The sequence below is a fragment of the Macrosteles quadrilineatus genome, unplaced genomic scaffold (assembly GCF_028750875.1).
Source record: "Macrosteles quadrilineatus isolate MER2022 unplaced genomic scaffold, UCM_ALF_1.0 Scaffold_1__1_contigs__length_201487025, whole genome shotgun sequence".
NCBI lineage: Eukaryota > Metazoa > Arthropoda > Insecta > Hemiptera > Cicadellidae > Macrosteles > Macrosteles quadrilineatus.
This window is the reverse complement of record NW_026542594.1, coordinates 56,815,430-56,836,003: the sequence shown is the minus strand read 5'-3', so window position 1 is coordinate 56,836,003 and position 20,574 is coordinate 56,815,430. Positions and strand designations below refer to the sequence as shown.

Below are 20,574 nucleotides of genomic sequence, written 5' to 3'. Positions count from 1 at the left end.
CTCTCTTCTAAAAATGTTTTCAACGTTTTAAGCTTCAGCAAACACTTTTCCAAGCTAATACCTTTGATTTGAAGGTACTTTTGTGCATGGTTTACCTCTACCAAAATGTGGTACCATAAGTGCAAAAAAGAAAGAAAATTAAAATTACAAATGTTGGTCATCAGCAATTCCGCTGCTCCCCTTGTATCTAAATTTTCTGAAGGATCGCGTAGTTTCTCCACAGCATCAACCAGCTTTTTAAAGTTTTGGAGGATTGGTTTTACCGCATCGTGATGCGCACTCCATCTAGTCTCACAAAGTCTCTTCACTGTCACGCCTACGGTTTCTTTAAGTATCTCCCATCGATGTGTAGAACATGAAAACGTGTTGTAAACACTTTCTAAGGTTCCAAAAAATGTGACACAAACTGAAACACTTCCAAAAGCATGAACGCCACATAGATTGAGGGAATGGTTTGCACAAGGTACGAAAATCGCTTTTGGATTTTGATCTTTAATTCTTGTTTGTACTCCTGTGTGGATACCTGACATCGTTGTAGCATTGTCATAACCTTGGCTCCTACAAAGTTGTAGATCCAAACCGTCCTTTTCAAGTGATTGGATTATGGCTTCAGTAATATCATGTGCCTTTTTTCCACCAAGCTGAATAAAACCTAGAAATGACTCTTTCACCTCTACTTCCCGGTTGTCAATTTTCACATATCTTATAACTTCACTCATCTGTTCCATGTGAGCTATATCAGGCGTGCTATCAAACAGTATTCCATAATACTTAGCTTTTTTGATTTCGGAGATAATTTCTTTTTTGACGGCGTTTCCCATGAGAGAAATAAACTCATTTTGTACAGCAGGCGATAGGTAAGAAACTGGAATTTTTCCTGCTTGCAACGATTGCTGAAGTCGTATGTTGTGCTCCTTTAAAACAGGGTCGTAATGTGAAAGAAGTTCAACCAGTTCTAAGAAATTGCCACGGTTTTCAGAGTCAACGCCTTCTCTGTGACCTCTAAAAGGCAAATTCTGTGTAGCCAAAAAAAGTGTGATGTCTAAGAGCCTATGCAAAATGTCCCTCCATTTCTTCCTCTCTGTTTCCATGACTTCCTGGTGAGCAGCATCGATCGTTTTGTTAAGGAAAAGGCTTGCTTGAAGAGTTTTCCATTTTTCAAAGTTGTTAACATGTAATTCAGAGCTTTCGTGATCAGACACTTTAGGATTTAATTTCCACCAACTGTTGAATCCTGTGATGAAACTGGATGCCAAGGGTTTCTTTGGATTGTTATCAAAGAGCTTGCAACAGAAACAAAACAAGCATTTCTTTTCAGGAGAATAAACCATCCATTTTCTTAAAATCTTTTCTCCACTGGGAAGCCGTATGTAGAACCAATTACTGCTTAACTGTCGTGTGTGACCTTTGGAACTTTCCCCAGGCTTCTCTACAGCTGCGAACGGCCCCTTCTATGTGTTGATACATTTCACTCCCCCGCCTTATTATATCTGTCCTAATGCTATCTGGCACAGGAGTAGGCCAATTTCCAACATCAAAATCTAATGATAACTCCTCTGGTTCTTCTGGTGGATGCAACTCTGGGTCATAACTTTGCAAAGTAGATGTGTCTTCTTCATATTCCTCGTCTTCCACATTCTCTAATTCTTTATCTTCCTTGTCTTCCCCATTCCCTCCTTCATCTTCCATGAATTCCTCATTCCCTCGTTTTTCATATTCCTTGTCGTCTTCAATCCCCTGAACTCCTTTTACTTCTTCTTCATATCCTGGTCGTTGGTCATAGCTTGTACTTGTACTTTCTAAAGATTTGGGCACATCAAGCTCCGCTTCATTGTTTGCTGGAAGTGATACCCTTTGAGTAAATTTCAAAATTGAGCCTGACAGACGTTGAATTTCTTGTTCTTTAGCTTTTTGTTTTTTCTTCTTATCCCATCCACTTTGATAGTTTCGTTTCATTTTATCATGAGTCTAAAAAAAAAAATAATAGTTTTACCTCCGCTCCATCTTTAAAATCAAAAGGCAAACTCAAACTTAACACTTTAAGCTTTTACCTCTAAGCCTTTTTTATATATTTCTCTGTTACTGCTATTTATTTATTTAGGTTACTGTTATGTACTACTGTATTATGTATGTTATCAATATCATACATTAATTTCAACACATGTTTTTATTTAACCAAAATAAAAATAAATATGAATATGTGTCTTCCTCTACCTCACCTCTACAATAATAATGCAAAAAGAAGAAAAACAAAACATTGTGCAATCCCTATCAAACTGAAAAGTGCCGTCTAGTGTCTACTTCCACCCAATTTGGACACTGTTCATTTAAGATGGTCCCTCAATACCAGCTTAGCCACACATTCACATTACAAAGCTAAAAGAGAAAGGGAAACTAATTAGGCCTACAACCTTACAACTCAAATTATATCAATAAAACTTAAAACAACCCTACCAATTAAATAGGCCTAATTTGTTATCAGATAAAATACTGTTCCATATATTTTTAAGATAGGCCTACTAATAGCTAAAACAACCTATACTGTATACCAATACTTGCATCAAAACCAAATAATTTGAAATAATCTAAATAATCCAACTTCATACGATTAAGTTTGATATAAACTAAATAACTTACCAAAAACGTAATTTGATGACAAAGAGAAGTCGTAACATACAAGGAGCTTGTAGGCCTATGCCTATTCTAAATGCTTCAATGCTAATGCTTGATGACGAAATAGCACTATCACAGAATCGTAAATACAAATATCAACATGTCATTAAAGTATACGTTAAAAATAAACCACATTAAACGCTTAACTAGTAACTGACCACTACTTTAGCACCAACACACTACACAGTGACTTACAACCTTTAAATTCTAAGCTCGTCGGGCAATTCAAATTCGCCAAACGGCCAAAGCGGGCGAGTCTATGTTTCTAACAGCGTTGGCCGTAGGGGTGGAAGCATTGTCCAAGGCCACACAGCCCCACGACAACAGACTACATTGTAACAGAGTTATGGTGGTGGACGGCGGACACTGTCGCACATTGCTTATAACGGCGTGTATCGTGCACACTGCACACACAATGGCATTTCTGTTTGTTTTAGCTCAGTTTTAAATAACTATGTAAAATAAATATAAATCATAATTGAAAATAGTATTTTAAAAATAATTTAATTTAGAGATTTTCTCTGATTTTTTAACATTTTTTTATTATTTTTGTATCTAAAAAAAAATAAAGTCTACCATTTGGGGGCCTATGCTAGTGTGAGGCCTGGGGCGGGCCGCCCCCCCCGCCCCCCCCACGGTACGCCACTGACTGCACTCTCCTTTTCATTGTTGTAAATCATATCAAGTTATGGGGTTCACATCAATAAAAACATGGTTGAATTTTATTAATAATCTTGAACCCAGATGGATGGTGTTCTGATTGGAGGATTTGTTTTTGAATAATAATTTTGGATAAGCCAATGAATAAATTTTGATAGTAAATTATATATATGTTGAGACAATATGGTTTTAATAATATTAAAAATGGACATGGATAAATATTGAAAATATAACAAGATTGAGTTTGAAAATAAAATAAGGACTATAATTATAAACATTGAATTTTGAGTCATTACAGTGTAAAGTTATGGATGCTGTGCGATTCCATTTCGAGGTATTGCCTTGCGTTTTATTGTTACAAGGGAACAAAAAGTACTGGACAGAAAACCACAGGCCTAGCCTACAAAGTTGTCCACAAACTGCTTGAGATAGGCCAGTATCTGTACAAGGGTTACCATGTTTTCATGGATAACTTTTTTACTAGTATCCCTTTGGCTACAAGTTTGTATGAGAAACTTACATTCATCACCGGCACCGTACGAAGGAATAGAAAAGGCATTCCATCTAAACTAAAAGAAAAATTCGACATTGGCCAAAAGACCTACATGAGAAATGGCCATCTTTTATTTTTAGGCTTCAGAGAGAAAAAAAGTCAGAAAAACCCAGTTATTTTATTATCTTCTAAACATACTGCTACGTCTATTGAAAAAATAAAAAAAAGAACAAATGAAAATTTAGTAAAAGAAATTCCTGAAATGATTGATGCATACAACCGTTTCATGGGTGGTGTTGACGGCAATGATCAAATGATGTATTGTTACTTGGATGAGAGACGCACCCTAAAATATTGGAAAAAAGTCACCTTTAACAAATTTGCAAGAATCCTCCTAAATGCCTATATAATTTACTCAGAAAATACCAGCGGAAAAGTAATTTCAAGATACCACTTTACCATTTCTATTATTGAGGCGCTATCTTCACAGTGGTACGAAGAAAAGAATCTTAGTAGAGCCCAAAAAGAAGATGGTCCAAATAACAAAACTCAATTTGGCATCACATCTTTACCTGGAAGACAGGAAAGGAACTGCTGTGTGTGCAGTCCTCTTAGCACAAGAATGGGAGGCAAGAGGAAAAAAAGCCGTACAATATGTGTTCGTTGTGGTAAAGGACTACATGGTGTTTGCTTCGGCGAACATAAATGTCTCAAATAATAACAATTCCTGTTTGTAAATAGTTTTTTGTCTTGTGTTTGAATGATTGACTGCATGGACTTTTTTATGACTTTTGCATGGCATGTTTTATTCAGTATTGTAAAAATTAATGAGGTTGAATAGATTTACTTTTTGAATATTCTTGACATTTTTATTTCATTTTGCGTTTTCAACAATCATTAGTGCTAAGCTAAAGGCCCTACACAAAAACTTATTTTGAGTTTTTTCTACAATATTACTTTTACAATACCATAATTTGATTTTTGGAAGAAATAGTTTGAAAAATGTTATGATTTGTGATACAGTCTTTGGGTAACCCTCATTTATCAAGATGCAAGTATTTTGGAGTTTGGACAAAATTTTTTTTAAAAATGGCAGTGGCATTTATTTCATGAAACTCATAGGGAGCTTATATCTCGAAAACAGTAATATATAGCGAGTCACTTTTATTACAATAAATGTTGCTTACACAACAAGGAACAAGTTTTGTATTTACAAAAATGCCCTAAATATAACTATTTATGAGTTGTTGAGCAAATTTATGCTAATTTAACCTATAAATTTTAACTCTGACAAAAAATTCTTATATCTTTATAAAACTGTTCTTTTTAATTTGGAGCTTAGCACTAATTGATCTTTCTTTACATTTAAGATCTAAATACCCACGCCGCAGCAAACCTGTAGACTAAGCAAACATTTACCTGGCTGCATTTCTACTAAAATATTCCCTTAAAATTGTCAGATTGATTTCCTATTTAAATAACATTGATTTGTAATGAGTACTTAAATTTGCTGCTTCAGGGAAGGTATTGATGTTTGTTTTGTTTAGGGGTCTGCGGTACACCGAAAAAGTCGGTACGGTACGGTACAAGCTTAATTACCGTCATCGGTTCGGTACAGCGTTTTACACGGTACAGTTTTACACGGTACAAATTCGGTTCGGTACAGCCTAATTATAATAATAAATTACTTTCAGTTTACTATCGTAGTCAAAGACAGTTAGTTCCGAGCACATAAAAGTCTTATCAGATGTTTGTTTACCTTCATAATTTATTACTAGGGTGATGAGGCAATAAAAACCCCATTATCAGTTCAAAATCCATTAACATTTTATCAGGACAATCATTGTTGTATTCAAGTACTTCCAAGAACTGTTGAGTTTTATCACTTTATTTCTTTACGACTTTCTCCAATTGTATTTTATCATAAAAATAATCGTTTTATGATGACTGTTAAATGTTATCTCTAACTCAAGTCAGTATTTTCGTAGATATTCAATTAGCCGCTGGCCATTGCCTACTGCCATAAAACTGTTTATGGCTACACATTAAACTTGTAACTAATCTACAATCTTATTTTATAAGTTAAAATATTTGTTATGGATATTTTATCTTTCTATTGACAACCCTCAAGCATAGTTGTTGTTATTTGCATAATTTTTGTTTTCCTTATTCAAGCCTACTCGATCTCAAATTATGTCATTACATGTTCTCAGCGCCGTCCTTAGGGTGGAGCGAGTGGAGCGACCGCTCCAGGCCTCGCGCCGGAGAAGGCCTCGCTGGCGATGCCTTACTATCGCTAGAAATAAGTTAATGTTTTGGAATGAAAATAAAAAAATAAAGGACAGACAGATACATGTGCCTAAAATATGTCTTATTTATTATGAATTAAGCTATATCAATTGTTGTATTGATTAAAACCTACGAACGACATTTAAAAAACAAAAGAATATCAAACAACGTTTGACAGCTTGGCGGCGATAACGGAACCCGAGCCTCGCGGCAGCCAACCCGGTGAATGTGTGTGAGTCATACGCTTACTCTTACTGGTACCTGGTACTGGTGCCATTAAACTTCTATTGTATGATTAATTAAGTTCAATTTATTTACAGATGTAAATGTTTACTGGATTGAATGGATAATCAGCGTGGATAAGACTGACTGTAAACTACTCGCATTTCGCAATAAACATAAACCTATGACAATATTTGTCATTAAAGTAAAAAGTAATACTGTGAATCAATTACACTGTAATGATACTACCTCTTTTAATTTATTATTAAAAACTCATTACTCATTTATTTAAAACCCCCATTACAGACCAACTGCCAAAAACACAATAAACCTATCTTGACAAAAAGTACATAAACAAGTTAGCCTATGAGCATTTACTATTTACAAAGTGACGGGACGACAATCCACAGTGAAGAGAAGTGTTCATTTTTTCATTAATTATTGTAAAGAACTTCGTGGACAATATTTATGATATCCACTTTGGAATTGGAACAATAATATGTGCTATAATATTAACGGTCATTTACAGAGTGTAAAAGATTCATTTGTTTCATCAAATTGCTTAAAATGACGAATTTGCAAGTATCTCATTGACAATTATTTATGTAATATTTTTTACCTTTAAAACACCCTTTACAGACCAACTGCCGAAAACACAATAAACCTAACTTGACAAAAAATAAATAAACAAGATAGCCTATAAGCATTTACTATTAATTGTCGTCCCGCCACTTTGTTTAATTTACAAAGTGTTAATTCAATCACAATCCACAGTAAAGGAGAAGTGTTAATTTTTTTTTATTAATGATTGTAAAGAATTTCGTGTGCAATATTTATGATATCCACTTTGGAATTGGAACAATAATATGTGTAATTAGCAATAATATTCACGCCCATTTTCAGAGTGTAAAATATTCATTTTTTTTTCGTCAAAATGCTTAAAATGACGACTTAACAAGTATAATTTTACAACAATTTTCCGGGGGGAACCCCCGGACCCCCCTCTCAGCTACTACTTAGGGTACTCCGTACCCCCCAGACCCCCCAGTGAGCTTGGTTAAACAAGGCCTCGCAATCATGTATTGTCCCAGGCCTCGCATTTTATAAAGACGGCTCTGCATGTTCTGTATCTTGTCTTTTATTGTTAGATGTGGCTGTTTAAGGCTTAAAATGTTTTTTAGTTTCCTATATTTTTGTGTTGTGTTGAAGGTACTTTATGCAATCTAAATCTTATGAACTAGATAGTGATTTTGCTACCCTCATTGTATCCTAATCAATTTATATATAGGCCCTCCTAAATAATTAGGTCTAGGCCTGGGTCTTTTGATTCTTTGGAAGAGCTTTAAAATATACTAAGAAATTGGATTGAGCCTAAGATAAACTAATGATTGATTTGATTGATATTGTGGATGTTAACTTTATAAATGAAAAGACAATAATCTTACTCTGTAATAATCCAAATTTTAGTTTCAGAAAAAAACTTTTCAAGAGTTGTATCTATCTTATAACTAGTTTTGAAGCCGATAAAAAAATATGCTCTTTGCCATTACTTCATCATAACCTCTAGTGAACAGCTGGCAACTACACTGTCATTGTACTGAATGCTTTTAGGCCTATATGTTTAAAAAAAAATTTTTAAACAACTAGACATTGTGTTGGTTGGAAATAATTGACCAGTTGTGTTAAATTATCTTGTCAATAAATGTTTCAAACATGTTTGTTCCTAAAAACTGTTATCATATTTTTAAAACCACTTTTATCGTGGCTATTCAAAGTATCTCAGAGTAAAATAGGTAAAGCCTTTATCTTAACTGTAATTTTTCTTGACACAATTCTCGTAGTAGTAAAAAGTTTTGTTTTAATAATGTGTGGTACAGTAATTGTTGTTAGAAAACCATGAATGTAGGATACTATCCATTTTCATAGTTATGTCAATGTATTTATTAATATTAAAGTTAAAAATAATGGTTTAAATAGGCCTACAGTTCTGAGCAGAAAACCGCAAAAATACGGGTAGCCCCGTACCGTACCGATTTTGTACCGAGAACCGAGGTTTTTTTTATTGAAATGTTGATAGCTTAGTATGAAATAAACAACATTTTCAAATTTGATAACAATATATCCATAAACAAGCAAACTACAACAGTTTATTTATTCTCCATAAGAATAACATGGGAATATTTAATTTAAAATTTTATGAATTACCTCTCTAGCAGTTAGGCATACAACAACAATTCAATATACAAATTCTTTCTTTTTTTAAGCTCTACAAAATTGTTTGAAAAGAAAATGTGTAATTTTATCTTTTTAGAGTCAAAAATGGGAAAACTCAATTGTTACCTTAGCACAGAAGCCCTCATAAACACCTGTTCCCATAGGCGGATCATGCTAGTTCTCAAACTCGTCTGAAAAACGTAGGTTTACACGATTGTGCTAAATTTCACTAAAGTTGGATCATTTTTTTGCTCGGGTTATCGAGTTAAGCCGTAGTTCTGTCTTCGAATACAGATGTCGTATTGTTGGCTTTGCACTTTGTGAATAGATTCTCTTCGGAAGGTTTACAGGAATTGTGGATGCGACTTGGTTTAGCAAGAACTTCACGATATGTACCAGTTCACATGATAGCAAACAGGCTTAGAAGTGACCTATTTGTTCAGTTCTCAAAGCACTTTAAAAAAGGATACATTTAAGGAAAAAAGGACGCTTTTTTCTCACATTAAAAAAAAGGATACTCAGTGTGAAACTGTGAATAATCTAACTATGAATGATCTAAGACTCTAGATGTACAGTGTCACTGTAAAAGGAAGAACTGCCTCCGTTGCTCGTGAAGGAATTCTGTCTAGTGGAGCTACTAGACAGCATATCTTACGAGCTTTTTATTGCACATACGTCCAAATCCATTGCTTGGAAGAAAATGTTTTTCAACTCGATCCTTTGAGTTTTGGATACAGTGCTGGTGGTTACTCTTTTGTGGTTTTTGGTCAAAACTCAATTTCCAGCTTTACCCAAGTGATATATTAGAAGACTGAAACTGCAAAACCTGTCCCAAACAAAGCTGCACCACATGTGTACGAAATGAGCTGGCATTCCATGTTGCTCGTTTTGTAAATGTAAAAGTGTTCCTGTAGTTTATGAGGTAACAATTGAGTTTTCCCATTTTTGACTCTAAAAAGATCAAATTACACAAATTCTTTTCAAAAAATTTTGTAGAGCTTAAAAAAGAAAGAATTTTGTATATTGAATTGTTGTTGTATGCCTAACGGCTACAGAGGTAATTCAAAAAATTGTAAATTAAAAACTCCCATGTTATTCTTATGGAGAATAAATAAACTGTTGTAGTTTGCTTGTTTATTATAATCACATTTGAAAATTTTGATTATGTCATACTAAACTATCAACATTTGAATAAAAAAAAAAAAAACACCTCAATACCTTCCCTGAAGCAGCAAACTTAAGTACTCATTACAAATCAATTTTATTTAAATAGGAAATTAATCTGACAATTTTAAGGGAATATTTTAGTAGAAATGCAGCCAGGTAATCGTTGCTTAGTCTGCAGGTTTGCTGCGGCGTGGGTATTTAGATCTTAAATGTAAAGATCAATTAGTGCTAAGCTCCAAATTAAAGAACAGTTTTATAAAGATATAAGAATTTTTCGTCAGAGTTAAAATTTATAGGTTAAATTAGCATAAATTTACTCAACAACTCATAAATAGTTATATTTAGGGCATTTTTGTAAATACAAAAGTTGTTCCTTGTTGTGTAAGCAACATTTATTGTAATAAAAGTGACTCGCTATATATTACCGTTTTCGAGATATAAGCTCCCTATGAGTTTCATGTAATAAATGTCACTGCCATTTTTAAAATGGCGATTCTGAGGTTATGCCCACTCTGCCAAGCTGGCACCCACATGAAAAATGATAACTCGCATAGTACCTACATGATCCAAGCAAGTGGATTAGATCAGGTGGAAGTAAATATTATGATTGTGATGTTCAACTAACAACAACTGTAGATAGTATGTTTTGGTTTAGCATTCATGGTACAATATAATATGTATCAGTCAATCTAATTACTAAATCACTATTATGAGTTAAGCCAATTCCTTTCCTTATGTTTTTTTAACAATACTGTAAGTTTCATACCTCCATGATATGATCAAAAAATCGTTGTAGCAGAGCATTTTCATCTGGTTCATTGAAAACTGTGAAGAATCCTTCAAATTCAGGTTTAGGTGTATACTCAAAGTCTTCGACATCTTCAGATATGATTTCTCTGTTTGTAATTAAATATCCCTAAAACAAAATCACTAATATCTTAAAACAACACTCAAACTCTAAAGAGTGTTTTTTGTAAGGGGTAGAGTTCTGCTGGCTTACCTGAGAAAGTTAAGATTCCAGGGGATAATAGAGAGGTACACAATAAAATAACACAAAACATAGCACTGGTATTTTGAATTGATGTAGGAGTTCTTCAGATAACATTATCCTCTTCAACCTTTTCTCTGAAGAGGTCCTACATCGGTGTTATGTGTTACGGTCTACGTGAAGAAGTCCTACATCAGTGTTATGTGTTACGGCCTATGTGAAGAAGTCCTACATCAGTGTTATGTGTTACGGCCTACGTGAAGAAGTCCTACATCAGTATTATGTGTTACGGCCTACGTGAAGAAGTCCTACATCAGTGTTATGTGATACGGCCTACGTGAAGAAGTCCTACATCAGTGTTATGTGTTACGGCCTATGTGAAGAAGTCCTACATCAGTGTTATGTGTTACGGCCTATGTGAAGAAGTCCTACATCAGTGTTATGTGTTACGGCCTACGTGAAGAAGTCCTACATCAGTATTATGTGTTACGGCCTACGTGAAGAAGTCCTACATCAGTGTTATGTGTTACGGCCTAAGTGTTCCACTGTATCCAATATTGTATGTATCCATTAGTCCCAGGACTTTTTAACAATGAATAAATTAACGTTTTAATTACATTCTTAGAAGCCATGTTAAAGTATAAATGTTTTACAAAATCATGATTTAAAATTTGTGAGATATTCTTTTAACATGGTAGGCTCTAGCTGTTTAAACTTGTATTTTCATTATTACCAAAAGTGGTTTTAGTTACAATTGTCTTATGTAGTTTTGACACAGTACAAATAAACGAAGTAGGATATTCAAAACGTTTTTGTTAACATAGTGTTTCATTTCCAGGATCTCAGATTGCAGCATTCAGATCATTGATCGATTAAAATAAAATAAAGTATAACCGTAAAACTGCTTTCATACAGATGTTATTTGCCTACTCAGTATGTACAGGTTATTCATAAACAACTCCTACATGTTTGATTCATTTACTTCACATAAAAAACAAAATCTTAAGATAGATAGTTTGATTGCTGATTAATAGAAGGTAGGCCTATGTACAATATTACCTGTCCATCAATCATGTACGAAATCATCATTATTTGGTCAGTAGCAGAATCTGGGAATTTGAGTGGCAGTTTAGTAGTCTCTATGTCAAACGCCAACACAATGGGATCTGGTCGCTCTATGAGGTCTTCTCGCCTGGTGATGGCAGGAGCATCAAATGGACCTCTGCTATGTACAGAGTACCACAAGCCAACAAAGATCTTGAGGTCGATTGACACTCGGACATGGTACGGGACATCATACTCTCTGTAAAATAGATCATGTATTGCTTACATGAAATTGAAGATGAAATGAAATGAAATGAAATGAAAAAAATGAAATGAAATGAAAATGAAAAATCATTTATTTATACAGGCAAAGTTAGGGCCACATGGCCCTTTCTTACACTTAACCTGTACTTTAAAACATAATATAAATATTTTAACATAATCAGCTTATACAATAAAACAAAACAGAAATCTACAGAAACTCAGATACAGAAACTTTTATCAAAAATCAGTAAATTTTAAAAATACTTACACACACACACTCACTCACACATACATACAAGTCAGCGATCGCCATGCGCATAGGCCCCTACGACAAACCTACCATGGCCATACGTTCAAAATAGAGATTTTTTAGCGCTGCCACAAACCGGGAACGACTATCGAGGGATTTAATAGCTAAAGGAAGATCGTTCCAAAGACGGCAAGCAGTTACAATAAACGCTCTGTCGTAAACTGCGGTCCTATGGTGAGGCATACGCAAAGTTAATGATGCATGGCGTTAGTATCTGACACTTTCTTCAGCTACAAACCTAAAATCATCTACAAAATATTTTGGAAAATTATTTTTTAATATTGAATAGGTTAGCGAAAGAATTTTGATTGATCTCAGGTCACAAAGCTTTAATAACTTAGAATGAATGTAGAAAGGTGTGATGCGCTCACTGCGTCTTAGATCATAAATGAATCTTAGGCAGTAGTTCTGAGCGCGTTGGAGAGCATCAGCGAGGTTTACAGTCATGTCATTGATCACAGAGCTGCAGTAAGTGAAGTGGGGAAAAACAAGTGATTTAACCAGGTGTAACTTTATGTGCAAAGGCAAGAAATTCTGTAACTTTTTAAGTGAGTGGATTGATGCAAACACCTTTTTACGGATGTCTACTACCGCATCGCCCCAAGTAAGTGTCGAGTTGATAGTAAGCCCTAAGTTTTTGACCTTGTCATTGTAAAGCAAATCTGTTCCATTTATAGTTATTGGATTCGTCGTCAGAAAGTCAATAGAGTTCCGTAAACGTGGATGACAAATTATGATCGGTTTAGTTTTTTCGTGGTTAAGTCTGAGTCCGTGTTTATTAGTCCAAGTAATGATTTTCTCAATATCTTCGTTCACTCTCAGAACACTTTCGTTGATCTGTTTGGGTGAAAAATGTGTATAAATCTGTAAGTCGTCAGCATACATGTGGTATTTACAGTGTGTGAGGACTGAGCTCAAGTCATTTATGTATAGTACGAACAACAGAGGACCAAGGATGGACCCCTGAGGTACACCACTAGTAACTGTCTCCCAGTCAGATCGTAAGTCATCAACCTCAACACACTGCCGCCTGTCTGACAGATAGGATCCCAGCCAGTCCAATACACCATTTGAAAACCCTATGGCCCTTAGCTTTTCCAAAAGGAGCTTATGATTTACACAGTCAAAGGCTTTAGAAAAATCAAATAGGGTAAGAATCGTACCCTGCCGATGTTCCATTGCTAGTCTAATGTCGTCCGTCACACGTAAGAGTGCTGTTTCTGTACTGTGAGCTGTTCGAAAGCCAGACTGTGAGTTGCATAAGATATTGTTTTCAGTCAGAAACTCAGTGATTTGGCAGTGCACGATTCTTTCAAGGCCTTTAGATAATGCGGGCAATATACTGATCGGCCTGAAATCCTGGCAAGAAGCAGGTGCTGGAATCTTATTTAAGGGACGAATTAGGGCAGACTTCCAAGAAATCGGGAATATGCTTTGCCTTAGAGATGTGTTGAAAATGCAGGTGATAGTGGGGAGTATAGCAAAGAGAATGTCCTTAATGAAGCGAATTGGAATGCCATCAGATCCAATAGCATTACTGCGAATACGTCGAATAGATTTCAGAACATCAGACTGCAGTACAGGTTTGAAAGTGAAGTTGGGGTATCCTAATTCTTGTACAGGGGAGTTTCTTAACTCCGTTATATAACTTTCAACTTGTTGTTGATTGATGCTTTGACCAAAGGAAGATAAGAAAGCGTTTAATTCATTCAGAGGAATATTGACTCTCTGTGCTTCAGGTTGTTTCCCAAGCCCAAGACTTTTTACGTTACGCCATAAAACTCTAGATGGTTGGTTATTGTTTTCAAAAAACATACGAATATGTCGTAATTTTGAATTCCGCAAAAGTTGTTTAACTCTATTTCGAAAATAACGATCAAAAGATCTGAATTTGAAACAGATTAAATTAACACAAATATATATATATTACAGTAGAGTTAAAAGAGGCATTATAATGGTGTTTTTATAACAAAGCTTAAAACAGGTATACAAAAAAATAAATAATTAATGTATATGATTGGACACAGTTACGGTGTTATTGAAGCTAATCTGTGTGCTAAATTATGTCTACTGATATGTATAGAAATAAGTATAGAACAAATGTAGCCTTAAATGGTTGGGTAGGAAAATAAAGAGGTAAATGTCACAACCTTGTAATTCAAGACTACCATACTGTCTCCTAAGACAAATAAAGAACAACATTATTTTTTTAATAACAAAAAGATTCCATTTGTTAATGACTTAATCACTTTGCCCATTTTAAAAGCAAATAAAAAAGTTTTATGTCCTGAACATTTTATAGAAGCACAATACTAAGACCAGAACTAAACAAGGTAAAGGTGTATACCAGAAATTAATTGTAAGATTTAATAATAGACTTTAAACTCACCTTATATCTAAGATGTTCTCCATATGATCAGACATCTTCTTTGTGGCTCCTGCATCTCCTTTATTCATCAAAGCTGATGTCAACATTTCTGTATAAAAAGTGTTGTTTTTATCTCTTTTGCGGTTTTTGCGTACACTCGTCATTATGGTTTGTTTCACTTTTGTCAACTCGTGCATTGATGAAAAAGTCAGTTTTAAGTAGCGCTGCTTAAGACCAATAAGATGATTTGGCTGTGGACAAAAGTATGACTAGAGCAGTGTTTACCTTCCTCAGGTAACTTAAAATACACTAGAGGCAGGTAACATCCGTGCCTACTGTTTAAATGATATGTAGTGAAAAACTAAACCAATATGTAGGTATCAAATCATTAAAAACCAGAAGTTTATGGTGTATAGGTAGAAGCTTACTATCTTCAGTTCATTGTGTAAACTCTAAGCCAATGGATTCAATTTTGATTTAACAACAAAATGAGTTTTTAGAAAATGCTAATTTTACCTTATATAGAGGCAGTGTTAAATACAGTAACGAACAAAAAGTTACTACTCCTAAGCTCCAATATAAAGATTCCTCCTAAAAGAAGACAATTCTTGTCTTTTTTGTTCAACATAAGGTTACAAACAAAGAAAGTTTTTTTACAAGCCCCAATCAGGGCCGATTTACTGAATAAGCAAGGTAGGCACGTGCCTAGGGCACGAGGCAATTGGCTTTTTTGGAAGGCGCCAAAAAATTGAAAAAAAAATTGTGGTTGTATTTGCATTCGATCGCGGTAAACCTCTGATAATCCCTCGCGGTCGTGTTGATATCGTAATCGCCTCCCGCGATTTTGGCAGATGATACTCATCTCCCGCCATCTTGTGGAGATAATCATCGTCTTCCGCAAATGAGGCAAAATTCTGACCTTTTCCCGCGATCGAGTGGACATTATTATCGTCTTGCGTGATCGCAATACAATTCTAATCACCCCTCGCGGCTGTGAAGACATAATTATATCGTTCCCCATGGTCGTTTGGACATAATAATCGCCTCCCGCGGTTGTGGTAAGATGGTTATCATCTCCCACTCCCGCGGTCATGTGGACATTATCATCGTCTTGCGAGATTGTGGCATAATTCTGATCATCCCTTGCGGCAGTGTAGAAATCAATATTGTATCTCCCGCGGTCCTGTAGACATAGTAATCGTCTCCCGCGGTCATGATGACGTCGTAATCGTCTCCCGCGATGCGGCAAAATGTTAATCATATCCCGCAGTCATGTGGAGATCATCATCGTCTTCCACCATTGCAGCAAAATTCTTGCAGTTTCCCCCGGTTGTGTGGAGGTTATCATCATCTTCCGCGATCGCGGAAAATTCTGATCATCCCTCACGAACGTGTGTATCCATATTGTCGTCTCCCGCGGTCAAGGAAAAGTCACTGTTGTCATGTGCGATCGCGGTAAATTGAAAATTCAAGGTAGAAATACAAAATTCATGCGTAATTCCCGGTTCAAATAACTCACGCATAATTACCGGATTTCCCGGTTTTCCCGGTAGGTGGACACCCTGTTATATAAATATATTGCAAAAGGGCGCTACTATTTTGTTGTGCCTAGGGTGCTGACAAAGTCAAAAACGGGCCTGGCCCCTATTGATATATTTTAAGTCTTTAATCAAATTTATTTCAGTTTTGACATAATGGGTATGTTAGTATGTTTTATTACCAAGTTTTCTCGAAGAAACTTGGGCAATTTTTGCCAATCTCATCGGCTAAAGCTTGCATGAAGAAGTAAAGAACAAACATTAAATCAAAACAAGTAAACAAAATTTAATACCAAATCAAGATCTTCTTTGGAGATTTGCTCAACAGATAGCACTGAACCGCTAAACTTCTTGCTAATGAATGCTGAAACTTCTTGTGTGAGTTCTTTCTTAGTAAGTATATAAAAGTACGGAGAAAATGGAACAGAGACTTTAAATCTATTCCCATCTTCTTGTATAAAATAATAATCCACAGCACTTATTAGTCTTTTGTCTTCATCCAAGATCTCAGTCTGAAACAGATAACAGATGAGTCAAGACAAGAAAGGTGTTAAGGTGTTAGGCTACATGATTTCAACATTTCAGTGACAGTCAAAGCAACTCTCAAAATATGCTAAATATCCTAATATGTAATTCCCCAAATGGTAGTCTTATGATCAAGCCAAAATATGGGTGTGTCTATTTTTTTGTTTAAATCGTAAGGTAAACATGTAGGGTAACTAACTATTTAAATACTAATATTAAAAAGAAAAATGATTTAAAATGTATTTCTTGGATTTCAAGGAATAGGTAAAAATACCCACAAGCACAAGACATTAAATTCAACAGAGAAGGTCCGTAGCTCTGATAGCAATGGCTACAATGCACATTTAGCAGGTCCAATAATTAAACTGAAATATTACCACTGTTCCGAAGATAGAATTATTCGCACAGATCCTACGTCAGCGTTTCCATACGGGGTGGGGTTCATTATCCCAAAAACAGGATTTTTCGACCATGAGCGGGATCGAAACGGGATACGGGATAAAAAAAGATTTTTGGCTCTGGCGTCTGTTTTTATTTTAGCGAATTTCTCTATAGGGATCTAGCTATTACTGTAGGTGGCACGGTAAGACCTAGGCCCGTAACCGATTTGCTTATTCATATTGATGTCCCCAGAGGCCAAAAACACTATTTGTTCAAATTGTTATATATGTATATATTAGCCTCTATATATAAATAGTAGAAAAACATTATCAAAATATCTATATTTATAAAAGAGGAAGTTTGTATATACATATATATATATATATTAACGTTATGGACTCCGAAACCGCTCGAGGGATTGTAATGAAACTTTCAGGCATTATTAAGCATTATTCAAGGATGGTTTGTGTGAAGTTTGGTGCAGATCCGTCAAAAGGGCTCCGCCCCAGTGGCTCTGGAGTTTCCCATGTTAACCTTATGAGTACTTATATTTAAATGGAATTAAAGAATCTTAACAGCTGGTTCAACTAAACAATTTGATTATGTGGTGTTCAATAGCATTAAAAAGTTAAAAGGTTAACCAACAGGTTGCAGCACTATTATTTCTTTAAATTTATGACAACAGCTAATTTGCAACCAAAAGGTGAGTGAGCGTAGCGAACGAACTTCACCCTGGAGGCGAGTTAGCGTAGCAAACGAGCTAACCAGAAGGCAAGTGAGCGCAGCGAACGAGCTGCAACCTAAAGGTGAGTAAGCGTAGCAAACGAACTTCAACCAGGACTAGCCATCGTTGTATACGTGATTGACCGATGCGAACGAGCTCATCTTAAAAATGAACGAGCATTAGACATAAAACCACATTAGGACAGGACGACGTCTGTCGGGCCAGCTAGTATCTATATTTAAAGCCCAAAGTACCCATGAACTTTTGAGAAAACTACAAGTCACACCCCATAAACCATATACTTAAAATGTTCGTCATGACGAGAAACCTTGCGCAAAACTATCCATTATTTCATAAATTGCCCTTTAAGGTCGTAATTCCTTTCTAAAGGGAACTTTCCATATACCTAATGTTAAAAATACCTCAGCTGTACTTATTTGTTTTTATTATGGTATTACTGTATTCTGTTTTGTTTATTTCAGCTTAACCTAACCAATCAATTATTTTATTAATACATATGAAGTCAAACGGGGTGAAGCCCGTGGGTTAAAGCTAGTATATATATATATATACTATATATATATATATATATATATATATTGTTCTTGAAGATTTCTTGAGAGAATTATGTAAAATGAAACATGAACCAGTGCGAGTTTTTGTTTACAACGTTGATTAGGTTAGGTTTGTTTGATACAAACGTTTTCAAGCAGAGAGAAATTAATGAAATTGAAATGTAAAACTGAACAAAACAATTAATAAATAAATATGAACAGTCTACAAATATTTGAATTTTTAGAACATATGATTGAGTACAGATAAAATAAAAATAAAATCAGCCTTAAAGAAAATTTAAATTCTGATGAGTTGAATCAATTTTTACCATCTTAAACTTAATCCAGAGGGGAACATTGTTTTAAGTACTAACTGGTGAGCCAATTCAGAATTTCTTAAGACCAGTTGGTTGAAATTAGGATTTTGATGTGGGTTTACTTTGTGAAGGGCTTTAAGGGTATAGCAGCCTTCAAAATTTTGGTTGTGGTGGGCGGCATGATTATACAGTAAACTCTCAATTATCCGCGGGAGGTTTATCTGCTTTGCGGATTATCTGCGGTGCATGTAGGTAAAAAAAACATAGTTAAAATAAAGTTACTAAACGAAACCGCAATAAAAATCACAAATACAGTACAGTACACTTAACAATGTACAGTACAAAACGTTAAATGTCATCAATAACATGGATGACATTTATTAAGTTTTGTTATAAGGTATAATAAACACCTTTTATTGTATAATAAACATATTTAAGCACTTGTGTGTTGTTTTTTAGTGCCTTCCACCTTTGTTTAACCATCACCGGCAATTTTGCAGGTTATCCACGAAATTTGATTATCTGCGGTTTTCACGCCAGTCTATCTCGCGGGAGTTTACTGTAGATTGGTTTTCTTTTGTCTTCATGTACCACATCAAAACGATGGCCTGTCATTCAAACTCTTAATGAGTTCAAATTCTGGCCAATGTATTATTTTGGACAATTTTTACACGATAGTTGATAAATCACATTGTGAGTTTCCCAAGTTGATCTACCGACAATTGGATAAACCTTGTTAAACTTGATAAACTATGCAATCAATTCAGTTGTACTACAAATAGTTTTGCAAATACCATAGGGGCTTGGGACATGGTTCACAGCCGTGTTTAGAATTGTTTGAAGGCCGAGAATTTTCAATTTTAGGTCTCACCAACATATTTTTAATTTTGTGGCCTTTTAAAAATAACACGTGGTGGTCTGGAAAATAAATTTTCAGCACTGGGGGAAGATTAAAAAAAAATATTGAATCCTACTTTCATCACACTGTAATTTTTTTGTAGTACAGTATAATATTGAGTAGGCCTAATAAATTTAGGATTACTTGAAAAACTATTATAATGGTTGACTTTTTTTGGTTTTTTGATCTGATTGGATATTAGTTTTTGAGGATAGCAACTTTGAATGAAATCAGAATTCAATTTAGTAATTTTTTTTTCAAAAACTGATTTTTCCGTGCAGAATGTTTTTAGCGCGAATTGATAAGATTTGTTAAATTGATTTTTTCATATACATTGGGTGATAACTTTTATAATGTAAGTACTGCATTTGGTTAGTCTTTTAAATGAATTTTCATTTTAACTTTTTGACTGTCAATTAAGACATCAACATCTAAGAAAGAAACAATTGTGTCTGAATAATTCCAAGTGAATTTCAAGCAATAAAACTGGTTTAAATCTTGTAGAATTTTTTTAGTGAATTCATTCCGTGTTGCCAAACAATAAAGATATAATCTATATTTCATAACCAAAGAAGAGGAGTTAAAGGATTGTTTGAAAGAAAATGTTGCTCTAATAGAACCATGAAAAGATTAGCGTAGGCTGGGGCCATTCGTGTACCATAATAATAATAAGCCATAATATAAATCTATATCTATAAAAGAGGAACTATGTATGTATATATATGTGTATATACATTATGGACTCCGAAACCGCTCGACAGATTGTAATGAAACTTTCAGGCATTATTAAGCATCTTTCAAGGATGGTTCGAGTGAAGTTTGGTGCAGATCCGTCAAAAGGGCTATGCCCCAGAGGGTTTTAAGTGGGCCAATGTTAGACTTTTTGATCTAGAATGTTTACAAATAAATATAATTTAAAAGCAGATGTTTACTTTCACCAACTGT

The 20,574-nt window shown here is 34.8% G+C and overlaps 1 protein-coding gene across 1 annotated transcript in view; it reads right to left on the bottom strand.

Annotated features, from left to right (window-relative positions):
- Positions 1–20,574, bottom strand: part of LOC128983180 (DNA polymerase epsilon catalytic subunit 1) — a 249,705-nt gene that overhangs the window by 186,509 nt on the left and 42,622 nt on the right. Inside the window, exons 4-7 of the mRNA XM_054402367.1 lie at positions 16,524–16,742; positions 14,714–14,943; positions 11,766–12,009; positions 10,485–10,634 (exon numbers count right to left, since the gene is read on the bottom strand). Of these exons, the coding sequence (XP_054258342.1) occupies positions 10,485–10,634; positions 11,766–12,009; positions 14,714–14,943; positions 16,524–16,742 (843 nt within the window). The remainder of the gene's footprint in view (positions 1–10,484; positions 10,635–11,765; positions 12,010–14,713; positions 14,944–16,523; positions 16,743–20,574) is intronic.